We start from the raw sequence: 26,319 nt of genomic DNA on the forward strand, positions 1-26,319 counted from the left end.
AGGAATCAGGGTGAAGTTGCAAAACAAAACAAAAAATCTATTAAAGTTAATCCAATATCAGGAAGTAAGAGATTATAAAGTGAATGTCAGGAAACAAGGTAAAGAATAAAAGCTTCTATTTGTTGAGTATTTACTAACACACCAGACATTGTGTAAGTATTATGTAAGCATTTTATTAATATAATATTGCTTTACTAATTATTTCATAATGCTATTTCACATTATGAAATAATTAGTAAAGCAAGATTTGATTTCCTCAGCTAAGATCCAGACCACAGAAGAGCAGGGAGAGTCGGTTTATGCTCCTAGTCTCTCATAGGCAAGGGAAAAGACCAGGCAGAGAGTGACAGGTATTAGAGAATCTAGGAAGACTGTGGTCTCTACCAAGTACATTTCTTCTGTCAAGGATTCTAATTTATATTGCCGCTTCATTTTCTCCCTGTTTTCCTCAGTGATAAAAAGGGATGGATTTACTGTGGGCTGACAGGCCAAAAATTTAGGACAGAATCAAGCAAACAAAATAAAACAGAATAAGAGTTAAACCACAATGAGATACCACCTCACACCTGTTAGAATGGCTGTCATTGACAGGATAAGTAATAACTAGTGTTGGCAAGATCATGGGGGAAAAGGAACCCTCGTACACTCCTGGTGAGAGTATAAATTGGGACAGCCACTATGGAAAACAGTACGAATTTCCTTAAAAAATTACAAATAGAATCACCATATGTCCCAGCAATCTCTCTTCTGAGTATCTGGCCCCAAAATTTGAAAACATTTATGAGTAAAGATTTATGGACCCTGATATTCATTGCAGCATTATTCAGTGACAAAGACATGAAAACAACTGAAATGTCCTTGAATAGATCATTGGAAAACAAAGATGTATTTCTCAGCCATCAGAAAAGATGAAATTTGCAACACTATAGATGGATCTTGAGATAATTGTGCTAAGCAAAATAGGAAAAAGTTGAGAACCATATGATTTCAACAAACAAACAAGACTAACAGAGCCTCATGAACATGGAGGTTACCAGAGAGAAAGTGGGGGAGGTTACCAGAGAGAAAGTGGGGGAGGTAAATAAGGGTAAAGGGGTTCAAATATGTGGTGATGGAAGGAGGTTTCACTTTGGGTGGTGAATGTACAATGTAATATACCAACGAATTGTACACTTAAAGCCTATATAGTTTTATTAACCAATGTCATCCCGATAAATTAATAAAATAAAATAAAAAATAAATATAAAACTCAGAAAAAATCCCCATTATGTTGTTTTGGGAATAATTTATAATTTATTAAGACCAATGAAACTGGGAAACAATCACATTAAAATAAAACCAATATAATTAATAGATAATCTTGAAAGATGTGACATATTAAGAAAATAGAAAGAAGGTGATATGGCAAAGACATGAAATTCCAATAATGAATAAATAATAGAGAAAATAGGTAGGTGAAGATCTCTTTCCTCAGACTTGGTCAGGGATTCTATATATCTTAACTTCATTCTTGGAATAACTCAAGAAGTACATTTGTCATTATTTTAATAGAGCTATAAACTTTTTATTGAATCATTAAACAATTATAAGCGCCAATAATCGGAATTCTAATTATCTATTATATTTTCTTTTTAAATTAATTTGATAAAAAACTCTAACAAACCTTAGACACAGTGAGTTATATGCAGGTGAATAAAACTTTCAACACATGAGTTTTACATGCAAAAACAAAATGGTGAGCCAATTTTTAATTCCTTTTCCCTAGAGACATTTATTCACCTCGGTTCTCTACATAGGTTTATTGAAAATAGAAAAAATATGTATTTGTCATTCCTCCAAGTTTCACAAACTTAGAAATTTCTTCTATGCATCACAATACACAAGAGACCCCTGCAATTGTTTGAGAATTCTTGTTGTTATCCAAAAACAGACATGCTGGGAAGCTTTTATGTGATGGTATTATCAGGGGAATTGTTATTAATTATAACTGTAGTCATTTAAGTTCTGTGCTATCTTCTGCAACTTCCCTTTTTATTTCTTTTATCATCTTGCTCGTGGTACAAACTTAACTCTATAATGAAACAAACTTTTCAACAGAGTTTTAAAAAATTTAATTTATTGGGGTGACATTGGTTAATAAAATTATATAGGTTTTAAGTGTACAATTCAATAATACATCATCTGTATATTGCATTGTGCATTCATCACCCAAAATCAAATTTCTTTCCATCACCATATATTTGATTCCCTTTACTCTTATCTACCTCCCCGACCCCCACTTTCTCTCTAGTAACTATTAAACTATTATCTGTGTCTATGAGTTTTTGTTTGTCTTGTTCATTTGTTGCTTTCAATTTTATATCCCACATATGAGTGAAATCATATGGTTCTCAATTTTTTCTATCTGACTTATTTCACTTAGTATGATTATCTCAAGGTCCATCCATGTTGTCACAAATGGCTGTATTTCATCTTTTCTTGTGGCTGAGTAATATTCTGTTGTATATATGTACTACATCTTCTTCATCCAGTCATCTGTCTAAGGGAACTTTAGTTGTTTCCAAGACAGATTCTTCATAAAATATTTACATTTGAATACAAATAATGAAATTCAAACAAATCACTGGATGATCATCATCTTTATGGTTTAATAGAACACTTTTTAGAGTCCTCCTCTGCCTAACAACCTTTGATGGCTCTGGAAGTAATAACTTGAAGATATATTTTTTCCCAAATGAAATAAAAAGTTGTAGTGATCGGATGAGCTACTTAGGTAAATTTTGATCAGCTACTTTTTTCTTTTGTTTTCTCTCTATAAAGTTGTTGGATAATTTCCTCTCTCCACCCAAATTTTAACAACACAGCTCTCCTTTATAGTTTGGAGTACAAAGATTTTGTTACTGTATTTTAAATTATTGTAATGCCTTACTGCACTACATGGAATAATGTTATACTTTTAAAAACACCAGCAATACTCATTTAAATGCAAGAGCTAATTTTATTTATTTTTTATCTGTGTTCTTAACTAAGTTAGCAATGACAGATTTTAAACTTTTCATTCAAATGATTTGGTCACTGTTTTTTAAGTGTATTGTTGTCATACTTCATGTTCAAGCAATTTTCTCTGTCTGAATATGTTTAAGTATCTTCTAAATATCTGGTGAAATACAGTAATGTAAAGCTTAATTTTACTTTATAATACTACTGTTTTCATGAATAAATCCTTTGAAATTCTATTGCAATCTATATACTATTAATTATATAAAATGTGTGAGTATGTAGTATAGTACAATGATTGACTGAAAGTATCAAAGTCTGAGAAGTATATCTAAAGCTTATATATCTACATATCTACATTATGTCTATCTATATAATATAACTTGGAAGCTGAATATCTAGCATAATTTCTTTTAAAAAATGACCAAGGACGTACACAAATATTGAACCACTAGGATGATTTTTTATAATTTTATCAACATGAAGTAATAGGGAATTTGGCAAAACAAATTATACATACATACACATATATTTAATGTAGATTCTTACATAGACAGTAAATAAAGCTACAAAAGAATATCTAAAGGAATAAATCAGTGTGCAGGATGTATTTTTAATTTAATTTTAAAAAAAGATTATATACAGTATGAAACCATTATTATATATCTCTATATTAATACATTTCTGTATATTGATAGCCACTCAGGTACTCGGTCTTGTCACATATATTTCAATTTCATTCCTTCTTTTCTATTCTTTCTTCCATTTGTGTTGTTGTGGTGGTGGTTTATGTTCTTCAAGCTAGCACCACTTTAGCTGGTCTACTTCAATAGTCAATTATAATCTCCAAGACCTTCTTCCTACTGTCTCTAAATAGATCCTTTAGCTATTTGGATGAAATGCTGTTGTTAAATTTATAAGTAGAAAGTCTAATCTAACACAACTCTTTTATTGGGATTAATAGTTATACTCTACCAAATTATTTGCTGATAAAACTTTAATCAGCATGAATAAAATATTAAATTTGGGAGAATAAATGACAATGTACAAAATGATGCATATAAAGTATTACTTACACTTAAAAAAATCCCAACTCTGAGAATTGTTTCAAGGTTAAATTTTCCACATTTTCTGTGTTAAGAGGAAGATTTCAAGCTAAAACATCTTGATAAGCAATAAAATGCCAAATTGAAGATCAAAGTTACCAGATCAAAGCACTTAAAGATATGTCTGCCTGGAAGGATCCTTGAAAACTCCATCTGAGGCTTCAAATCTCTCAGACCTGCTGTAAAATTCCTACCATCACTTTGTTTTCTGTACTTAGTCAACAATGAATTAAAAATGAGAAAAACGAACTAGCAGGTTATGGAATATAGCACTGTTGGAAAAGTCTTTCTTATAAAAAGAGAGTTTAAAAACTAACGTTAATGGCATTGTTTTTTTTTTATATACCTATCTATAAGAATCAGCACAACCTCAGTGCCCTTCAAAGAGATTATAAAAAAATCTGCATAGAAACAGAGGGAGGAAAAATAACATTTAAAGTTTTTTTCTAAGAAATTTGTTTCATTTTATTTAATTATGCCAGGTGTTGCAATTTAACAATTAAATCTATATTTTTAAAAGCAGGATAATCTTTATTCTATTCAATTTTTCTCATTTTTACTTCCTTTGAATTTTCTGATTTCAAATATTTTTAATTATATTTCCAAAAGACTTGAAAAATAAATTAGGCACAAAAACGCATATTTAATAAACATTGTGTTGCTGATTTGTTTTAATATCATTTAAAAAATTAAGCTGCATTTAACAGCATCATAAAGGAAAATATATAAAACTCTAATTTTAAATAAATGTTTATTTTATAGGACTGTTTAGCTACTACTTAAAAGCAAAAACAAAAAACAAAAAAACACTGTAGCTTGTAGATTTTTGTTTTTGAAAATCATTTACCTTCGGTTACTTTCTGCCACCTGTGCATTATAGAATATTTTTTTCAACTTTATCAGCGTTATGAAGTATATTAAATGATAAGGACACAAAGGGAGGTACACTCCTAAATATGTAATATATATGTGTGTGTATGTGTGTGTGTGTATACATATATACGTATATATGTATCTATATACGTATATACATATATATGTACATATATTTATTCATAATGGTATTTGCTTGGTTTATGGAATTACTACATCTTGGAAATTGCTTATGTAATTATTTACGATTTTCAGTTGATAAGCTACCTAAATTCAATGATAGTCTCAGATAGTCACAGATTTGAGGTTTAAATTGCATTGCAGTAAAGTCTTGGATTGAAACAAATAAGCATAGCCAGCTTACAAGTTTGACTTCTGCAATTACTGGTCATTTTCTAAGCTTTCCTGGGTGTAAATGCATGTTAAATTGCCTTTTAGTGCCAGGAATGACTTTTTCTCAGCCAACATATTCTCTTTTGGTTCATCAGTTAGATATTTATGCCATGTCATTTAATAGCACAAAAATTACTCATTCCAACTCAAAGTGTCCATCTTGGAAATTGCATGTGGCCAGGTTCATTATCTTACATTAATATAAAATATATGTTTGTGGTACTAAAGCAAGTTTTAAAGCTATCTTTTTAATGAATTATTCAGGTCATCAAATATAATTTTCAACTTGCTTAACCTAATTCAAGCCAGCATTAATAGAATGTCAACTGGGTCAATACTAGCTCAGAAGAAAAAATGAAAAATCAATAAACATTGGGGTGAACATTTTAATTTTTACTCTTTAACCTAAACCATTTCCTGTATTTGAAGACTGAATGTTAAAGGCTCACTTCAAAATATTTAGTTTTTCAGAAGTGTCACTAGTCTATACAACTATTTGTAACAACTATAGGGGGATAAGTTGTACTATTTCCAAGATTTTACCTTGTTTTTTCTATGGCTTAGAGATTAAATATAGCCTCAGTGGCTAAATTGTATATCATTTTCAAAGGAAGTTTTTCTGGGGGAAAACGCTGAGTTTATAGATTCCTACTGTGGCTAAAGCTAGTGTGTATTTAATCTTATACTCCAGATGGCCTTTTGTGACCAAATGACTGTGGATTTAAAAATCAAGAAACTTTAATCAAAGAATTGATCTTGACAAGAAAAATTGGAAATAAAATGTTACTAATTTATTTTTCTGTAAGAAAAGAAAAGTAATCCAGTATTATTATGAATGTTAGCAGATTTTAAGATCTTTTTAGATAAAGGGGAACTATATGTAAATTTCAAGTAAATAAATATAATAAGAAAAATCTTTAATTCAATTTCTTTACAGGAAGAATTTACTGAAGAGAAGCTTCTAACTGATGATCTAGGAACAAGGGGACTTATTCCTACTCTGAAAGAAAGATGATGTTAGTAGTTTGGCTTGATATAAAAAAACTATATATATTATATATTAAAATTATATATATTATTTTAAAGAACTAAAATAATTTTAGTAAAATACTATTTATTGTTCCCAGAAAAATAATAGGTGGTTGACTGAGAAGGAAGAAATAAACTGAGCAGGCCATTACTTTTGCTTTTCTCTCTGCTCTTTCTTTTCCAATTGCACTGGGGAAGATTATTTAGAAGAGAATGGTTTTCTTCAGAAGCTGTCACCAAAAATAAAGCCTGGAATAATATATAGCTCTTGATTTACTGTTGATATGGTGTCTGAAATGGATAATCGTATTTGCTCGATTGGCTGAGTACAAAAGAGTGTGGCTGGATCTTGGAGTTAATGTTTTTAAAGTTCAGTAGATGGAGATATTTTGTATGCAACACATATCTACCTAAATAGATAAGCATTCATACACCTATAAAATAAATAAATATATACAGTTTTTTTGGAAGCAATTATTAAATCCTCAATTATGCTGGAGAATTTGAAAACAGAGCAGACACAAAATAGTTTGTCAGTTAATGCCCTTTATAACAATTTATATTTGTCTAAATTTTTGTCCTGTCACTCCTCTGCTTCAAACATTCCAGTGATTCTTCATTACTTCAAAGTGGAAGCCAAAGCCTACAATCCCACTCTCACCTGAATGCATGGACTTCCTAACCTTATCTGCTACTAAGCTATTGTTCTGACTGTCCTCTTTGAGAAGGCCCTTTGCTTATGTGGTTTTCTATACCTGACCACCCTTCCCCAGATATCTATACAGCATACTCCTTTCCTAGCCTAGGTTTTGCTCTAACATCAAATTCTCAAAGAGGCTTATTTCAATGAGCCCATTGAAAATTGCAACCCTTCTACGTATACCTCAAATTCCTCTCACTTTGAGCTACATTTTCTATGATTATTTGAGTTCTGATATACAATGTAATTTATTTCTTTATCATGCCTATTGTTTGTTACCTATTTCCCTTCGCTAGAATTTAGTTCCATGAGGGCCTGAATATTTATTTGTTTTTCTCAGAAAGATATCTCTAGGAGTTTGAACAGTGCCTGTGACATTGTAGGCATTCAATAAATGTTGAATAAATGAATGATTTTTAATTTGGACATGAAATAGTTTTAAGGTACCTAAAACATGTTTAATCTGAAATGTTTCTCTCAATTTATAAAAGGATACACAAAAGTCACTCAATTAACTAAAAGGATATGCATCACAAAAGAATTTAAACATATATAATAGAGCTCTCATATATTCCTTAGGCCTCTAATGAAAAAAAAATGCATTTGCCTAATTGGTCATTTGTCTAATGAAAAAAATAATGCAACATGATTCTAAATACAAACTCGGTTTATTGTTTTCTCAGCAAAGTAAACTGGTTTTCTGGAAAAGTAGCAATGATGTTTCACTTATTTCAGTATCTATTATGACAATGAATGCTGACAAACAACATTCTCCTTTGTTCATGATAGCATTAAATAAAGGAAGTTTACTCCCAGTGTAAAATTTGTAGCCAGTGGTGTAGTTAATTAAGAGAAAATGTCAATAGAACTTAACATTGTCACAGGATAATGGCTCCTGCTGCTAGATATATGTCAAGAGAAAGATAAATAAGATGGAGTGATTTATTAAGCAGTATCACACTCCAGGCAATGCATTTTCAGAGGATTATAACACTCCTTAGGTGGTGATGTAAGGCAGAGGACCAAAGACCAAGTAACCTTAGCTCTTTGAATGGTATAAAAATAGTATAGCGATATGGTACTTGCAGACAGTCTCTGCTGATATAGCAAAATGACTTTTATTTTAGAAAGAAGAGTCATCATGATATTAAAAAGGATCTAAGTTATAATAAAATGCCATTGACAATTCTTCATGACTTTGCAGATAATTATGGGGAGATGTGATACTATTTTAAAATTTAAAAGCAAAACATTTAGGACCACTTCTGTTTAAAATATAGATGTTTTGAAAAATTCTATTCCAGGCAACAAATGATTGCTGCTTTGGGAACTTGGTAATTTTTCTCAGCAAAACTGTATTAAAATAAATTTTTGAAAAACATTCAAATGTCTTGTATTCCTTTTCAAAATTTTAATAATATAATTCAATTAAATTATTAATATTAATCAAATAATACCTAAAATGGTTTTAATTTAGAATCAACCTTTTGAAGATTGGACTGGCATAGTCTTCAAATTTAACTCAGGATACTATCATGTGCTTTGATTTTTCTCAGTTCAAAGTCACAAATATTACTAATTATTGCAAAATTATTATCATTTTAAAATTAACCCTATATCTGGTGTTATACATTCCAGTAATGTAATAATATCAAATAATGAAAACACTAAACTATATTTTTATAACTTTCCTATGCATTACATTTTAAAGGTATTTACAATAGAAGTATTACATATATTTTAACAATAAAATCATAATTTCACAATTCTCTTATCTAAAAGCATTCTATCAAAGAAATAAAAAAAAATTAGTATAGTATTTAACACAAATTATGTTTATATATAATAGAAAAGATAGCTTTTAGTTTTATTAATATGCTAAAATATCAAATAATTATTAGCATTGCACAAGAATGAAACTACCTTATAGAATACACAAAAATGAACTCAAATGGATTAAAGACTTGAATGTAAGACCTGAAATTATAAAAATCCTAGAAGAAAACATAGTGGTAAGTGCCTTGACATTTATCTTGGTGATTATTTTTTGGATTTGACACCTAAAGCAAAAGCAATAAAAACAAAAATAAACAAGTGGGATTATATCAAACTAAAAAAAACCTTCTGAAAGCAAAGGAAACCATTGACAAAATAAAAAAGCAACATACTAAATGGGAGAAAATATTTGCAAATCATATATCTAATAAAGGGTTATCTGATAAAGGGTTGATATCTAAAATCTATTAAGAACTCATACAACTCAATATAAAAAAATCGATTAAAAAGGGGTAGAGAATCTGAATAGACATTTTTCCAAATAAGACAGACAGAGCCACAATTTAGAAGCTTCCTGGGTCAAAACTTATATTTCTATTCAATTTGGGTTCATTAATTTGTTGCATCTTTGGCCATGTTGTGTTATAGTCTATTACAAATAGATGTGGTAATGATGTGCTTATATAGGGAAAAATATTCTTACAGTTTTTCATAACCAGTTGAATGACAAGATTATAATGAAATTTGTTAGCATGTAGTTTTTACTATACGCATTTTCATTAGCTATTTCATTAGTTTTCCTAATACATTTTCTTAAGCCTAATTACAGTATACTTTCATAACATAATGCTAACATTCTGTGAGGTAATGAGTATATAAAATATTAAACAATGTGGCTGATTCCATTTCTTGCTGTGACCTGCAAAAATGGTGAAGAAATAATAATTATAATATTATGTGCCTATTTTGTGTCATGCACACAGTTTTAAGTGTTTTATATTGTGAATTCTTAATTTTTCAAACATCCAATGAAGTACATAATTATTATTTGGAGAACTGAGGTACCTAGAGGTTAAGAAACTTGTCCAGTGTCACATAGTGGATAAGTGTTAGATTATATAGGATTTAAAACTGAGCTCTCTCTTGAGAAAACACAGATATTAAAAAGCTGTTCAGTTAGATACTTATAGAATCATACAATCTTACAGCTAAAATAAAATTTTAAAATATGATAATAAATCACAAAGCAAAGATCAAGAGTTAATTGGACAACTAATTTCTTCCATTGTCACTAGGTAAAAAATTGGTGCCTAGTATGTGTTCCTTTCTCTTTTTTTCTTTTTTCTTTTCTTTTCTTTTCTTTTCTTTTCTTTTCTTTTCTTTTCTTTTCTTTTCTTTTCTTTTCTTTTCTTTTCTTCTCTTCTCTTCTCTTCTCTTTTTCTTTCTTTTTTCTTTTCTTTCTTTCTTTTTTTTTTTAGGCAAGGCAACGTTTGGTCGACCTCACAGATTGCAAGGACCTTGTTAGCTTACAATCTCTTTTTATTTTTTATTTATTTTTTACACCTACAGCACCTGGTCTTCCTAGGTAGTCTCCTACCCAAGTACTAACCAGGCCCAACCCTGCTTAGCTTCTGAGATCAGATGGGATTGAGCTTATTCAAGGTAGCATGGCCTTAGTGTGTATTCCTTTCTTAATCGGTCATGAGTTGCTATGTATATGACTTAATTACAATGTGCCAAATAGCAACATATATGAAAACTCCATGCCCATAGTAACTTATGCTTTTGTCAGCATAATTATGATTCTATGATGGAGCTACATGTTTACTACTTCATTTCCTGAGTACATTGAAAGCTCCATGAAGAGAGATACTATGCTGTTCTACTCACCTTGTGACTAGATAGATAATTCTTATTTAGTATCCAAGCAAATGTTTCTGAGAAAACGAAGAATTTTAAAAAAGTAAAGGCAGAAGAATACTTGTAGGATATGCTAAAGTAGAGCTTAAACATGGATATAAACATTAACTTCTAGAAGACAGAACAAACTAAGTAGGTTCCTTAACGGATTGTTAATTTAGAGTCTAAAAGACAGAGTTGTAAATGTAAAGAGACTATAAATTTTGGTCACAGCCACAAATCAAAGAGCAATTTTGTGTGTCCACATTTTATGTGAAAGAGTAGGTCATGCATTGGTCTTTTGTTAAATCTTGATACAAAAAAGAACAATTGCCATCAAGAAATGCAGTTTACAAATAAGAGACACTGATGTATATGATAAGGTATATAATGTAAATTTATACTTTATATTACATATTGAAACTATCTGCTTTATAATTGTAAAATAAAGGCTGTGCCACATTTAAGGGTATTTAACAAAGGTATCACAGGACTTTATTACCCATTACTTGTGTAAATTAGAGGTACAAATCATAAACTCAGCATGATGTGCACTATAGTTGGCTTATAAACATGCATCTTAGAGCTAGGTTAAATGCTAAGTCTTAATTTACAAAACATGTTGATTTTGTTTTTGAAACCGTGGTCAGTTTCCCATACTTTCTGAAATGTAACCATTATTATAAAACTTCTAACTACCTATTCATAGGTGAAGGGGGAAAATGAATTTTAGCCAAACAAAAATTGAATTTCCAAATTTGTATTTTAAACTGATGGTCTCTACCATCAACTAGTCTCTTGATTCCAATACTTTAACTTTGATCAATCCTGAATCACATGTAGAATAAATGTTTCTTCAGTAATATCTGTCCTCATTACTTAACCTGAAGAATATTGTAATATGGTACTGTAAGAACACTGAATACTACTAAGACGTCAATGCTATTAAAGGACCTGTTTTTTCTATCATTTAAATTTATAATTTTTAAAATGTTTTCTTATAGAATTTTGGGAAAAAAGAAAAATCAAATCAGAATATCTTAAATTTACCTTTCAATTTTAAAAAACTGTCTTTGTTAAACTTTGTTAAACTTTCATTTAATTAGTGAAATGATTTTAATTATTGTATGTATTCATAAGTAGTTCTGAGTAGTCTAGAAAATGTTGTTTATACAAGTTCTTGTTTTATAAACATTTTGTAAGCAGAAACCTGACTTGTGTCTCATGTTCCTTGATTACTTTTAACTCTCAAAAAGCTCAGTTCAGCATGAGAAAGGATTTTCTGGCTCAAATCATAAATAGTTGGTATTAAAATAAATAAAATTCAGGGGGCATATTGCATGCATATCGTTCATAGAATAATTACTTAGGAGCTCATTACATTTCATTGGAGATGTAAGCTAACTGGATTCACATCTTAATATCATGGCATTGTTTTGTAGTCACACAAATTACTCGCTCCCCATACCTATAATAAAAGAGCTTGAACAGTCTGTGAAAGCATAAAAGTTCATCTTTTTTTTTTTTCTTTAGTGATGAATTCTGATGATTAAAAGAAAGAAAATGAGCACCTTGTCATGTATTAAATCAGCATAGGGAAATTCTCAAGTGGATGTGACAGCACTCAGAGTGCTTGGCACTCTCTTTGTTAAGGACTGCCAATCATAATTAGCAACAACAGAGATGTTGTTCAAATCTAAATAAAAATTACTGAGAGCCTTTTTGAATAAATATCTGTAAGAACAGACTGTTGAAAGAAAGTTGTCTCTATAGTCCAGTTAACCTGTCACTGGGAATTACTCTCATTTTCCTGGTGTTCATTAGGGTCATAAAACAACAGAACTAGTAAATATCATTTTTTTGTTTTATCCAAATTGAATGTGAAATATCAGATAATATTACAAAGGAATGGCTTTAGCTACTGCATTTCAAGACAAATCCTTTGAGGTTTTGTGACTAGGATGTTGGTAAATTCCATATATTTGATACCTACGCTATTGAAATGGATTTCTTGTTGAGTTATTCTCCTATATAAAGTGTTAAAGAGATGCTCTCTTAACAATAATCTCTTCTGCTGCTTAATTCAATACGATCAAATTACCATCTACTATTCCTAAAGACCCCTTTCCATTCATCGTTAGCATCTGTGGCGCTATTTAATCTTTAAGAAAGTTAAAGGGTTTTTCTTTCTTTACTCCTTCCAATAATTCTGTCTGCCCCTCTCATCAGACATGGTTTATTTGGTCTCAATTTAGCTATGGCCCACATACATGGTATCTAATATTCCTTCAAAATTTTCTTATTTATGATCATATTCAAAACATCTAGGTTGGGCCTGGCATGAAGTATACCCAGGAAATACTTCCAGTTAATGAAGTGATTCCTTGTTTTCCTTTTGCAATTCCAGTTCCTGGCATATAGTTTGTATTAATAAATGCTTGATGGTAAGTAAACATATATGATAGCTCAAATATTTGACATGACTGTAAATATTTGTACTTCATAGACTGAGACAAAACTATCTGAGGTGAACTCTGAGATTTCCCTTTTCAAGTAAAGAAATAAAATTATGTACAACCACATGTGTGCACAGGTCATAAAGGCTCTCGATGGCCCAGGTGATTTTAAGAGTCACTGTCCATAAACTGAACGTAATGATTTTTCAAAATTCAAACCCCAGTTGTTTTTTTTTTTTAAAGTATGTTGATTGCAGAGAGATATATGTAGACATGGAGATAGGAAGGATAGAAAATGATAATAAAACTTACATAAAATTGATCTCTCATTCATGCATTTAACTATCTAATTCACAAGCTTTAATGTTCCAGCCAAACAGATGTACTGTTTATCTCTATAAAGAACCATACTGCTTTTGCACAGTTGGATTCCTTGAGCTGTTTTTCCAGAATGCTTTGAAGTTACAGATTAAAAAAAAAAGGATTAGTAAACAACTCACATATATTTAATGTCTTTCTGCTTTGAGTTGTCCATGAAATCTTTTTTTCAGAAATCTATCTAATAACATAGGAAATACCTCTTTATCCCTATTCAGTCTGGTCTATGGACTCAATAAAGACTGTGAATTTGAAATATTAGCTGTATTTCTTCTTAAAATATTATATTTTTACCAGAAATTATCAGCAATTTCAATTCCATGGCCTATGCATAGACACTGTCATTGATTGATTCTCTTTTTCATAGAGTTTATGAGGCTTTTCTTAATTTATTTTTAATCAAAATGTAAAGATGCTCTCACTAACTTTTAATGAATTTACATTTTCATTGTTAGCAAGTGGAAAAATAGGAGCATTTCAAAGATAAAGTAGTTAATCATATGCAATTCATCATTATCCATCATTATGAATTTTCACAAATGTACAATCAACCTACAGGCTGCAAATATTATTTAAGGGCACAATTGGAATTGAGAGGTGCTTAACATATTTATAACTTGATATCTGCTTCATGTTTACAGAACTAGGAAAGCATACTAACCATATGAGTAATTTTATTTATTTATTCTCTTGGGCGTGCTCTAAAACATTTAAATTTCGCCACCTGACAACAAAATCAGAAAGCTAACCCATAAGCATATCAACATCCTCAAGAATAAGGGTTCAACCAACCAGAGACCTTATTTATAAGTTTTTCATCTTAGTAACTTGGTAAAATATACCAGTAGAGACATTCCAAATAATTTCCTGTTTGGTTTAGTGAGTTTCCGGTCATTGAGTAGCAAACTATAATCTGATTAACACAATATTGCAGTTAATTCTATGCTTGATTTAGTTAAGTATTTAGCATTTATTTATTCATTTAGTTGATAAGTCTGCATTTGTTAAACACCTAATATGTATAAGACACTAAACTATAGGCCTAGGGACTACAGAGATAAATACGATACTGCCTTATATTCAAAGAACTCAGGAGACAAATGAAAAAAGAAATGCAATTACAATATAGTTGATATATATATATATCTTAAGGAGCATAGAAGATGGTCCATAATCCCAGCAAAAGAAGATCAGAGGAAGAATTACAGGATACATAAGAATTAGTCGTATGAAATCAGAGAGTGGGAATAGAAATTAAGCAGATAATAAAGGCAGAGCAGAAGTAAAGGCAGAGGCATGACACAGTCTTGCCTTGCATTCAAGGGAAAAATACTTTGTAATAATTGGACAATGAAATCTGAGGCATAAATGGTAAGAGGTTGGAATTGAGGACTAGAAAAGAACCACATTGTGGAACATTGTTATGCTCTGAATAACTCAGACTTTTAAACTGTGAGATTGAGAAGCCGAAAAATATGTAAAGAAAGGGAATTATGTAGTAAACTCTCCATGACAGTGGTAATTTGGGTATATATGCAAGTTTGTGGAACATACATTTTTAAGAGACAAAATTGAAAAAGACTTGTTATAAGATTCTTATAGTTCAGATGAGAGGTGAAGCAGGCCTCATGTAGGTAACAATCTATGCCTTATCTCTTTCTTTAGGCAAAAAGAAATGTCTACTTTTAGAAATATTGAGAAGGTAAATTCATAGGAGTTGATTATAGTTGAAAATAAGCATAGGAAGGAGAATAAGAAATCAAACCATTTTCAAAGTTTTGAGCCTAGACGTCTGAGTGATTGGTAATGCATCAACTGGAATAGAAAATATGAGAAGCTACAAAGGTTAAAAGTGTAAAATAAACTCAATTTTTGGCATGTTGAAATTTTTGGTGACTCTGGTATACCCGGAGAGTGGTCTAGTGAGCAGTGGGATATACGCAGATAAAATTCAAGTATGCAATATAGATTTAGGAGTTATCTGTGTATTGATGGTTATTAAAACCATGTAAAGAACTGGATGGAATGGGAAGAAGTAAGAAAAGAGAAGTTGATTAAATCTAGCTTTACCACCTACTTCTAGTCAATGCTCATATCTATCAACATCCTAATTCTTTCTTCTCATTTATTGACAACTTTGATACATGGCTCATTTTCTTTCTCTCCATTTCAAGCTGAAATCATTACAGGTGGTCCATCTAATTCTCTGGGCTTTCAATTCCTTGATCAGCTTTGAAGTCCTTCACCAACTTTTAACCTCAGGAATCCACATGCATATACCTATAACTTTTCCTCTATGGTCCCATTTCAAAAATTTTAGGCTCAGATGTCCCATTTTATAAATACAAACTTCAAACTCTCTCACACTGATGTTTCCACTGTTCTTTAACCTTATCAAGGACTCTATTCTCTCTCACTCCTATATTACTTTCCAGTCTTTTTCTCCTTTAGGTTCTCATTATTGGTCCTTCTATTTTTTTAGTGCTCCGTATACCCCAGAATCTACCATTATCGTGCCAGTAATTTAAAACAATTTGCCTTGTTATCAATTTTTCATGTGCCTAACTATCTATTGCTGAGTCTAATTTGTTTTTATTTTTAATTGATTTAGTAAACATTTATGTAATATTTATATAAACTATTTTATGTAAGAACTTCATAATTTTTAACCATTTTAAATCTCATGACAAAGCTATGAGATGGGCACAACCAGGGCATTCCCTGCAAGAGGAAATCACCCATCATACAAGTTTGTGATACCGAAACTGGACCACAAAATTCTTCTGTTTCATTGACTCTTCTCTCTCTTCTTGGAATAATTTCTATGGAAAAATCAACCATGGTGTTGTAAGAAAAGCCAAACTGTCCCATGAAGACAGACCATGGAGGAAAATAGAGGCTACCAGGCCTCAGCCAACATCAATTACCAGACATCAGCCATCATAGACTACCAGACATGTGAGTGAAATGAATAAACCTTCAGATTAGTTCAATCTCCAGACTTTGAGTTGTCTAGCTATTACCTCAGACATCACTGAGTAAAGACAAGCCTTCCTTACTATGTCTAAAGTTCTGACCCACAGAACTGGTAGGTTTTGGAAGAATTTATTAAGTATCTATAGTCACTGGAACACTACCAATGAGAAGCTTACTGTTAACTCCAAGAAACATCTTTCAAGTCTTCATTTTGTTCTATTATTTAAAATGTTTAACTCAGATGACCAAACCCTTCATCTTTCAATATTGGCTTTTCATTTGGTATGTATAGCACAGCATGCTATATATACATGGAACTTGCATTTTTCTCATCATTCCCTATCAATTACCATTGAAAGTTCCTCTACCCATTCCTTTTCTTAGAGCTCTGTTTAGGCCCTTTCTGGCCAGTGATCCTCAATCAGCAGTATGCAGCGAGAACAACTACGTTATGTGATCTTACTTCCATGGCTAATATCTTCTAAATCTGTATTTTGAATACATATTTAGCCCAGATGTATGTTCTGTGCTTCTGATAAATATAGCAAACCACTAACAAGCATTAGAAACATCTCTTTGAATGTTTCATAGATACCTCAAACTAAAAATGAATGTACCATCTTCCCCATTACACTTGTTCTTTCTGTTCATTTTTTTCAGTGAACCTAGGATAAAAATTTGCCTCATTTTCCTCTTTCAGTACCAATCTACACACTATTATATAATTAACCAAGTTCTATTGATTCTAATTCATCAATATCCTTCTCTTGATTCCCAATGCCACCTTACCTTTGTACAAGCCACACCAATTTTTTATTTAGTTATTATGATATTCTTAAAATTTGATTCACTTTCCACATTGCCCTTTTTCAATCTATTCTCCACACTATAATCAAAATATTTCTACAGTACAAATTTGAACATGCTTTTCTTTATTTAAAACCTTTAAATAGCTGATTATTTCCCCAAGGATCAAGTTCAAACTCTTCATAATAAAAATATATCTTCATCCTCATCTTTACCAGCTCTGTTTGGCATAGCCTATCCTAATTTCTCTTTTGATTCTTCATATTAAATTCTATCCTACTTATTGAGATCTCCTTTTTCCCATCCTCTTACTCAACAAGCTCTTTAAATAGGTAATTGTTTCTGTGTTTATGTAATACTAATTCAAAAGCCTTCTTTGCCACATTAAGATATATCGAGCCTCCCTAACTCAATGTTCTATTAACAGTCTATGATTATCCCTATCACAACACTTTCTACTCATAATTGTAATAGTCTGTTTATATCTTTGTGTCCCACTAGACTTGTTGCTCAATGATGGCAAAAAAGAAAACAAAAAACAAACAAACAAACAAAAAACACAAAAAAAACCCAAAAAACAGCTCTTGCAAAGTTCTACTTAAATAAATAGTGTGGATGAAATATTTACTGGATATTTGAATAATGCATGGACTAAAAATATCTATGATAGATATAATCTAAGTCAGAGCTCCTGATATGGAAAGATAGAGGGAGAAACATACTTACAAAGGTTGATGAAATAGGTTAGAAGTGAAAAAGTAGAGAATAAGAGTATAGACAAATCTTGTGATTAATTGAGAATAGAAAGGATAAAATTTAATGGAAGATTCCACAGCAAGTACTGAGAGTTAGAAATATTAAGGCAAAAGTATAAAGAAGATTCCACAGCAACTACTGAGAGTTAGAAATATTAAGGCAAAAGTATAAAGTCTCTGCACCATGACACATATTTCTCTTCAAGACCTGTGACAAGTTTTCGAGAAACTATTAATCCTCTAAGTATTTAATTATTTCATTCTCCATGATGGCAGTAGTCTCGATTAAGAAGTTCAAAAAATATTATTTTATTTTAAAATGGTGAGAGTCAAAGAATTAATTAGACAAGTTGAAAGAGTAGGGCAGTGTGAACAATGAATAACAAAACAAAGCCATTTTTTAGAATATAATAAAATTGTACCTAAATCACTGGTAAAAATTATATATTAAAATAAAAGGTAAAATACAAAATGTCTTATAATCTTAAATTAATTAATATCCTTTCACTCTCAATGAATATTCTTAATACATGAAATAATGTCACTGAACAAAGATCACAGCCCAATATCTCATACACATGTAAATAATTAAACAGTATCTGCTCTGGTAGTGAGTAGTTTCATCCCAGTAAATTTATTTCTCAGAATGTCAGAGTTTGGGTAGGATCTTGAGTTTCTTGTGAACCTTACCTCTGACATTCATTTTTGGCTTTGTTGACGATATAGAACTTACATCAAAAGATGATAAACTTTTTTTTTTTTTTTTTTTTTGCTGGAAACCTGCAATATTCGAAATCCACTGGGACAAAAGGAGAAAGGTTCTGTTCTGAGCATTGCTGAGAAGCCCTTTGTGAATACTTACATCTTATGTCAGAGAGAGAAACATCACATTCTTAAAATCATGGCAATTAAAACATCATGTTCCTTCTTCATAGGGAAATGTATTTTTTTCTCCTTACCTTGCTGCACAAAGGATCCATACACAAACCACATGGAGTTGTAGAGAGTAGTAGAAGTCATTGATCCCATTTGTAATCGTGGGGGATTGAGCCAATTCAAGAGGTAGACCAGAAGACCCACCAGAAGGACTGTGCCAGCAATGCAAGCCCATAGAGAGAGATCAAATGGTGCAAGACAGGCAAACATATCCACTGTCTTTTCAGCCCTTCGAAGTAGTACTCCCACTGAGTAGTCCATATAACGTGTTGTAAAGTCCACCACATTCTCACGATCTGGGGTGATGGTTAAAGCAGAAATCCCTATGTCGGCTCTCTGAGAAATTGAAAGAGAAAAAAAATACATTAACAATGTGAAAAACAATTTGATTGATGGCACTTTGGCTTGCTTCGAAGAAAAAAAAAATAGATGCCTCATGCAACATCTTGTATTTTTTACATATATATAAATATATATAAACTGAAACACACTGCAGAGACTTCCTAGAGGAGAGCCACATATGAATTTTGCATTACTTACCGCAAATCTTGCCCCACCAGAGTGAGACGAATTACCTTGTTCATATTATCAGTGAAATAAGTATGTAAAATCAGTGACAAATATTTCAGACACAGATAACACCTGAAGAAAATTGTCTTTTTTCCTGGGGTCCTTTTATCAAAGCCATTATTAACACAGTAGAAAAGGCAAAACTTATTCTAAATAAGTCTTTCTAAGAAAATGTTCCTTAGATATTCAATGTGTCCTTGACATGTAAAATTATTAGGTAGTTTATTTTAAAAACTCAACATAGCATTTTATCCTGGGTTTAGATTTCTCTGCTTCAAAATTTATGTTACTGAGCTCTAAACATGTTAGAGTTTGTCACACAGCACTAACTTATTATGTCACATGCCAGAGGTCTCTACTTGATTTTATTGAATAAACCTCAGAAATATTTAAATGAACAATTAAATATTAAGAAGACATAATTTTTCTTGGAGTAATAACCCTTCTTTTCAGTGTTTGTCTCCTTAGATTGAGTGATAGCACTCAAAACTACAGCACATGCTGTTTTACTTATTTAAAGCACATATCAGAATTGCAGTGAGAGCACAGAAAAAATGACTTCCAATTTAAATTTTATGATATGAGAAATATATTTAAATATCTAAAAGACGGCATCTTCTTTGAAATAATGATCTGTGGTTGTGATTAAAGTTGTGGGAAGCTTCTTCCAGATAAATACAAACAACAGTAAATTATTTGTTAAAGATTTTCATTATTTTTCTTTTGTATTGTTTTGTGAACAAATATAGAAACTAATTTTGTTGCTTTTGGGGACAAAAATAAATGAAAAATAACATACTAAGTATAACAACTAACTTAGATAAGTCTAATCTCTGAAGTAATGGTCACAAAATTATTCTAGTTAAATTTAAGATTTGTGTGTGTGTATATACATACACACATACATGCATTTTCAGTTCTTATAGTTTATATGTATAGAAGCCATTTAAAGCTGTATATTTTTTTACTCCCAAGTCTGTGCTCATAACCATTTTACCACATTGCAAGAAATCATTTTCTAAATTCCTATATTGTAGTTAGTTAAGGTAACTGGTTTTAGTACAATATTTACCTTAAAAGAATCTGATATGTTGCTTTTTAAAAAATTGTACTATTACATTGCAACAAGGCCATATTAATATAAGTACTATAAATTTAGAATTAACTGAGAAGTCTTAAAATTCCTAACACTATATAAAAATGAACATTCAGAGAAATAATTATTACTGCTTTCATAGCTGGATATCAGGAATTGGGTCTTTTCAAATTGAAAATATAACCTGGATCCTTAATTCCTAATCCTATGTTTTCTGAGCTTCAGTTTATGTACTTATGAAATAAATGTAACTATGTTTGGTATGAGTTCTGTAAGTGGGTGCATTTGTTGTAATCCTAATGGTGGATAAATAATTGTCCAAGGTTCAATTAGGCTCTCAGAAGGTGCATTTACTTTTTCAGCATATAAATGTACTATGGATCAGTAATTTACTAATTGATGCACTAATGACCCAAAGTATTTTATGATTCAGCTAAAGTCAGAAAATTCTATCTAAGGAAATATTTACTGATAATATGTTGATTAAATATTTGTAAATGTTCATAAATGTTTTCCTGATAAATAGTAAATGTTTTATATGTAAATAATTATGAATTGGAATTATCATATACTGATTTTCATAATATATATTTGTATATATTACAAAATAAATTTCTAGAATGAAATAAAGAAAAATATCTAGGGAATAAAGTGTTTTTATTTTTTGGAAGAGGGAACTAATTGTATGTGCTAAAATATTTATTAAACATAATAATTACTTCTCATATTTATATGGAGAACTTCCTAAATTCTGGTGTACTTTTAATACTTGTCTATCCTGTTCTTGAGGAAAATTTCCAGTTTCCCCATGGAGGGTATATCAGAATCACACAACAGGCTTTTTCAAATGGCACAAATACATTTATACAGACACACAACACATACACATGCATACACATTTTCCCCTCTCTGGAAAGTGCCTCACTCCATCCTGTAGAATCAATGATGCAGCAGATCATGGTGCTTGATATGAGTATGTGATAATTCTTACTTGTATTAGAGAAGCTGTACTGAGACAGAAAAAAAAAAAGCCAAGAAGCCCTAATAGTGAAAAGATGATCCTAAAACTTCTTGAATATCTCCAAACAACCAGAAATGATCAGAGACAATCACTCCTACCTTTATCTTTCTCCCTCCCTCCCTTCCTTCCTTCCTTTCTTTCTTCTTTCTTTCTTGCCTATTTACTTATGTGTGTATATATATAAGTAGGTCAACTTGCTTACTCAGTTTCTACAATGACTTTTAAAATCTCTACTCTCTTGAAACTTAATATTCTCACTTCCCCCCTAAATCTTGGAAGATAACCTCTATTGTTCTTTTATAGAGAACATAGAAGATAGATTATGATTCACATTTTTTTTCTATCTCTAAACCTATATTCCAGCCTATTCTATTTAATCTGTATCTGCAACAGAGAAGCCATCCTCTTTTCTATCAGAGGCAACCCTCCATCAGTAAACTTATCAACTAATCCTGACCTTTTCAGATACTTAAACTCCTGTCTCTTATATGTTTAACATCATTCTATAAACTGTAGATTTCCTATGAAAAGAGTCTTTAACTCTTGCTTAGTAAAAGAAAAACAAAAAAAAAATAAAAGCCTTTTCTTCTATTCTCTATGATCACTCACTCCCCATTACTATCTAGTCCCTCTCTCTCTCTCATAGTCAATTTTCTTAAAGATTTGTCTCTATTTCCACACCTCTCAGTCACACCAGAAAGACTCTTTAGTACCCATATTGTTGAACACTCATTACTCAATGGACATAGCACATTTTAATCTTGACACTACTCAATGGACATAGCACATCTTAATCTTGACACTACAATTTAGTGGTCATCTGTTTAGGCTTACTGACAACATTTGACAGTGATGATTGTTTCTTCCATCATAAACAATCTTTTCCTTAGATTTCATGGCATGATATAAGCTGCTTTCTCAGTTCCTTTTTCAAGTTTATGTTGACAGTCCTCTGTATTTGGGGTTTTTCTCATGTGAGATCCTTTGCCTAAGCAATCCCATTCACATCCATTACTTCCATGGTCCCCATCTACATATATGATTTACAAATTTGTATTTCTAGATATAGATATGAGCTCGGGAGTTGAGACTGAGTTATGCAACAATACAATTGACATTTCTATTAGATGTCTCAAAAACATTTCAAATTTAACATGACCAAGACCATACTCATGATATTCAAATCTGACCAGTCCTCTTTCAATGTCTCCTGCCTCGATGATTTATTTATTTTTTTAATTTAAGTCTTATTGGTAACTTATGCCTTATATCTCATCTGTCACTATTGATTTCACCTCCTGGCAATCCTAATAACCATTCACTACTCTACTATTTATAGCTCTCATCATTGCTTTCCTAGGCTCCTTATGAATCTATCTGAAATCTACCTTTCCTCTTCTCATATTTCCCTATTGCAGCAAAAGGAATCTTTCAGTAGAGAAAATGTGATCCTGTCCCCTGCTACAGCTGAAAGGTTTTCCGTGGATTTGTTCTTAAGAAAAAGATTAAAATCTTTAACATAGTTTATATACATCTTTAGATAGACTATCCCCAACCTACTTAAACATATTCATACTGAACCATTTTTGTTTCCAACATTTCTTCCTGATGAATGGTCGTTGTACTCGCTATTCTTGCTTGCTGGATTGACACCACCAAAACTTCTTCAAGTAAAGTCTTACTTATATTCATAAATCCAGTTCAATTATCACTTCCTCAGGTAAGCTTTCCATGATTCTCTTTGATAATAATAATAATAATTCTTGTCGTTCACACTATCACAAACCCATATTCCTCACTTCTCTAGCAGTTATGACAGTTGTAATTTTAAACATATCTGTATGATTCTTTTAATAATGTCTAACTCTTCTCCTAGACTATAAATCCACAAAGACAGGAATTGTGACTGCTTTTTTTTTTTAACTTGACAGATTCCTGGTACCTATCACAACATCGTCTGTCATAGATTCATGATCAATAAATATTTGCTTCACATACAAATTAATAAAAATGGAACATTCACTGGATGTTCATTAGCCAATTCTTATAAATCTCTTCTATTTATCAGCATTCCCAATAGAGAATAATTTTTAAAGAGTAAAAAGAAAATGGTGATATAAAATTTTATGAAGTTTTTTAGCAGTGATAAGAAATTTTATCTTGATGAATTACTTCAAAAATTAAAACAAGGTTCTAGACTTATCAATATATTTATACTTATGTGATTTGAAATTAGCTAGTATAATTAAAAGTTTATTATAATAGGTTTATTACATTGCAAAATCTTATATGTCAAATGTTTAATGTAAAAGTGATGATTTAAATTTTGATAAGACTGCTATTTAATTGCTATTAAATTAGCAATAAGACTGGAGAGAAGTAATTTTTTTAAACTATTCTAATTACAACAGTCATAACATTTTCTTGGAAAGGAGATATAAGATTTGCAGTCTTTCAAGTCATGAAAAGGAGACAGATGGATAATACAATGGGGAATGACTAATAAGCCATATGATTATTAAATTTTAAAGCTTAAACTTAAAAAAGGTGAAAAACATTTACTCTAAATTTAATCTGAAATAAGTGATCATATCAAATAAATAATCTAATTTATGCTTGAACATAATGCTAAGGATACTATATTAATTATACAAATAGTTATGCATTTATTTAATGCTTACTGTATACTTAGTGCTTTATTATATGTTTATAAACATTATTTATTTGCTATTATAACAAATGCAATAGTCTCTTTACAAGATAAACAATTTTCATTGGAAATAGTTGAGTTATTATGAAGCTTTTATTTTATACTTAATTGATATCTGCTGCCCTGTATCATCTATTAAGGGTCATCTGTCTATCACACTATTAATTTAATAGATTTGACCAATGACAAGTTTTCAAATACTTGATGATCACTATCTTATTCTTGAAAATATTATTTTAAACCTAAAAATAACTTGCTTACTCAATCACTTTCTTCAAGATATGATTTCCATATACCTCAAAATACTAGCAATTCTCCTATGAACATAATCTAATTCATCAATGTTTTCTCAACTGATATGGACTGTATATATTATATATATTATATGTATATATTTTAAATGAAATTGGTGTCTGAATAATTTTTATTACATGAATTACAACAATGCTTTATACTAAACTTAAGGTCAAATAAATTTTTTAAATATTTTTAAATGAAACACTATTAATTTAGAAGTCCTCATGAGTCCTGTGAAATTGATTTTAAAGCAAATGTTGAATTCTATATTTGTGATTCATCAATTTTATTCTTCAATTTTTCATATCCCTCACATGCCTGAAATATTTCGAATCACTACTTATCATCCATCATACCAACTTTTCTACTAGTTTTGAGTTTTTTGGAAGTTTGAGAAGCAGGCCTTTAATTCTTCATTCACATTGCTGGTAAAACATTGAGAAAAATACATGAGCAAGTTCAGAGTACTGCAAATTGCCTTTAAATTCTACGCCCTTCAGAGATAGCTCATTAGTTAACATTCTAGATTTTTTTTATAATCACCTATGAGTATTATTTACTATATTGTCACACAGCCAGGTTTTTCCATATAGCTTTTCAGTGCTTTGTAAAAGGTACTATCAAACTTGAAATATATGTGTGATCCAATATTCATCTTTTCATGAATAGCTAATAGTATCAAAAAAGAAAGTGAGGTTCTGGTCAAGATGACGGGGTAAATGCCGTGCTTGCCTCCTCCAGTGTTGGCATTTAAATTACAACAAAATTATAACAATCAACCTGGAGAAACAGCTAAAGATTAGCTGAACATAACTCCTATAAATAAGGCTGTAAAGAAGAGGCCAAATTGAGACTGGAGGGGCAGAGAAGCAAAATAGTCTGGTCCTGCACTCATGTGTAGCAGTTGAGCATCAAGAGGGATATCTAGGCTAAAGTCCCCCTGAAGGAGTGAGGGCCCTACCTCACAACAGAGCTTGCCAGCCCAGGGTTTCAGTTCTGGCAAGAGCAGTTCCCAGAAAATCTAGCTGTAAAAATCAGTAAGGAATCCAACCATTTGGGTGAGATGGAAGGCTGCTGGAAACCCAGATGTCTCCTTAAAAGGCCTGCCCACATACTCACTTCCTCGCAGTCACTCACTGTGGACTCCAGTGAAGGGACAGCAGCTTAAGAGGTGCCAGTGACATATATTGAAAGACTGAGTTGTCTGCCTTCAGGTGAGGGCTGGAGGGACAGCTGCCATTATCTCTGTGTTGAGCCTTCCTCCTGTGCTGCCTATAGGCAGGCACCATCTTGCCTGTGTTGAGCCCTCCCCACAACATAGCCAAATCTGAATCTGTATTAACCTGGTGAAATCTATTCACTCCACCCTAGTGAGTCCCTGGGTCCTGCCCCTGCAACTTTGCAAATTTCTGGGGGCATTTTTCTGGCTGAGAAACCAGCTCCAGATACCAGCCCTGGCCTGAGCTGCAGTATTTCTTGAACAAATCTCAGGGAACTGCGATCCTGAGGTGGGTGGCAGCTAGCCCTGGTGTGATCTGAGACTT

The 26,319-nt window shown here is 31.3% G+C and overlaps 1 protein-coding gene and 1 pseudogene across 3 annotated transcripts in view; both read right to left on the minus strand.

The window, feature by feature from the left end:
* The window catches only part of GRID2 (glutamate ionotropic receptor delta type subunit 2), a 1,244,053-nt gene that overhangs the window by 269,172 nt on the left and 948,562 nt on the right, over positions 1–26,319 (minus strand). For all 3 annotated transcript variants that reach the window (XM_036227700.1, XM_036227697.1, XM_036227699.1), the window contains exon 11: positions 19,105–19,417. In XM_036227700.1, coding sequence (XP_036083593.1) covers positions 19,105–19,417 — 313 coding nt within the window. The remainder of the gene's footprint in view (positions 1–19,104; positions 19,418–26,319) is intronic.
* Positions 10,435–10,553, minus strand: LOC118609107 (annotated as a pseudogene).

Source organism: Rousettus aegyptiacus, unplaced genomic scaffold (assembly GCF_014176215.1).
Source record: "Rousettus aegyptiacus isolate mRouAeg1 unplaced genomic scaffold, mRouAeg1.p scaffold_m13_p_10, whole genome shotgun sequence".
Taxonomy (NCBI): Eukaryota; Metazoa; Chordata; class Mammalia; order Chiroptera; family Pteropodidae; genus Rousettus; species Rousettus aegyptiacus.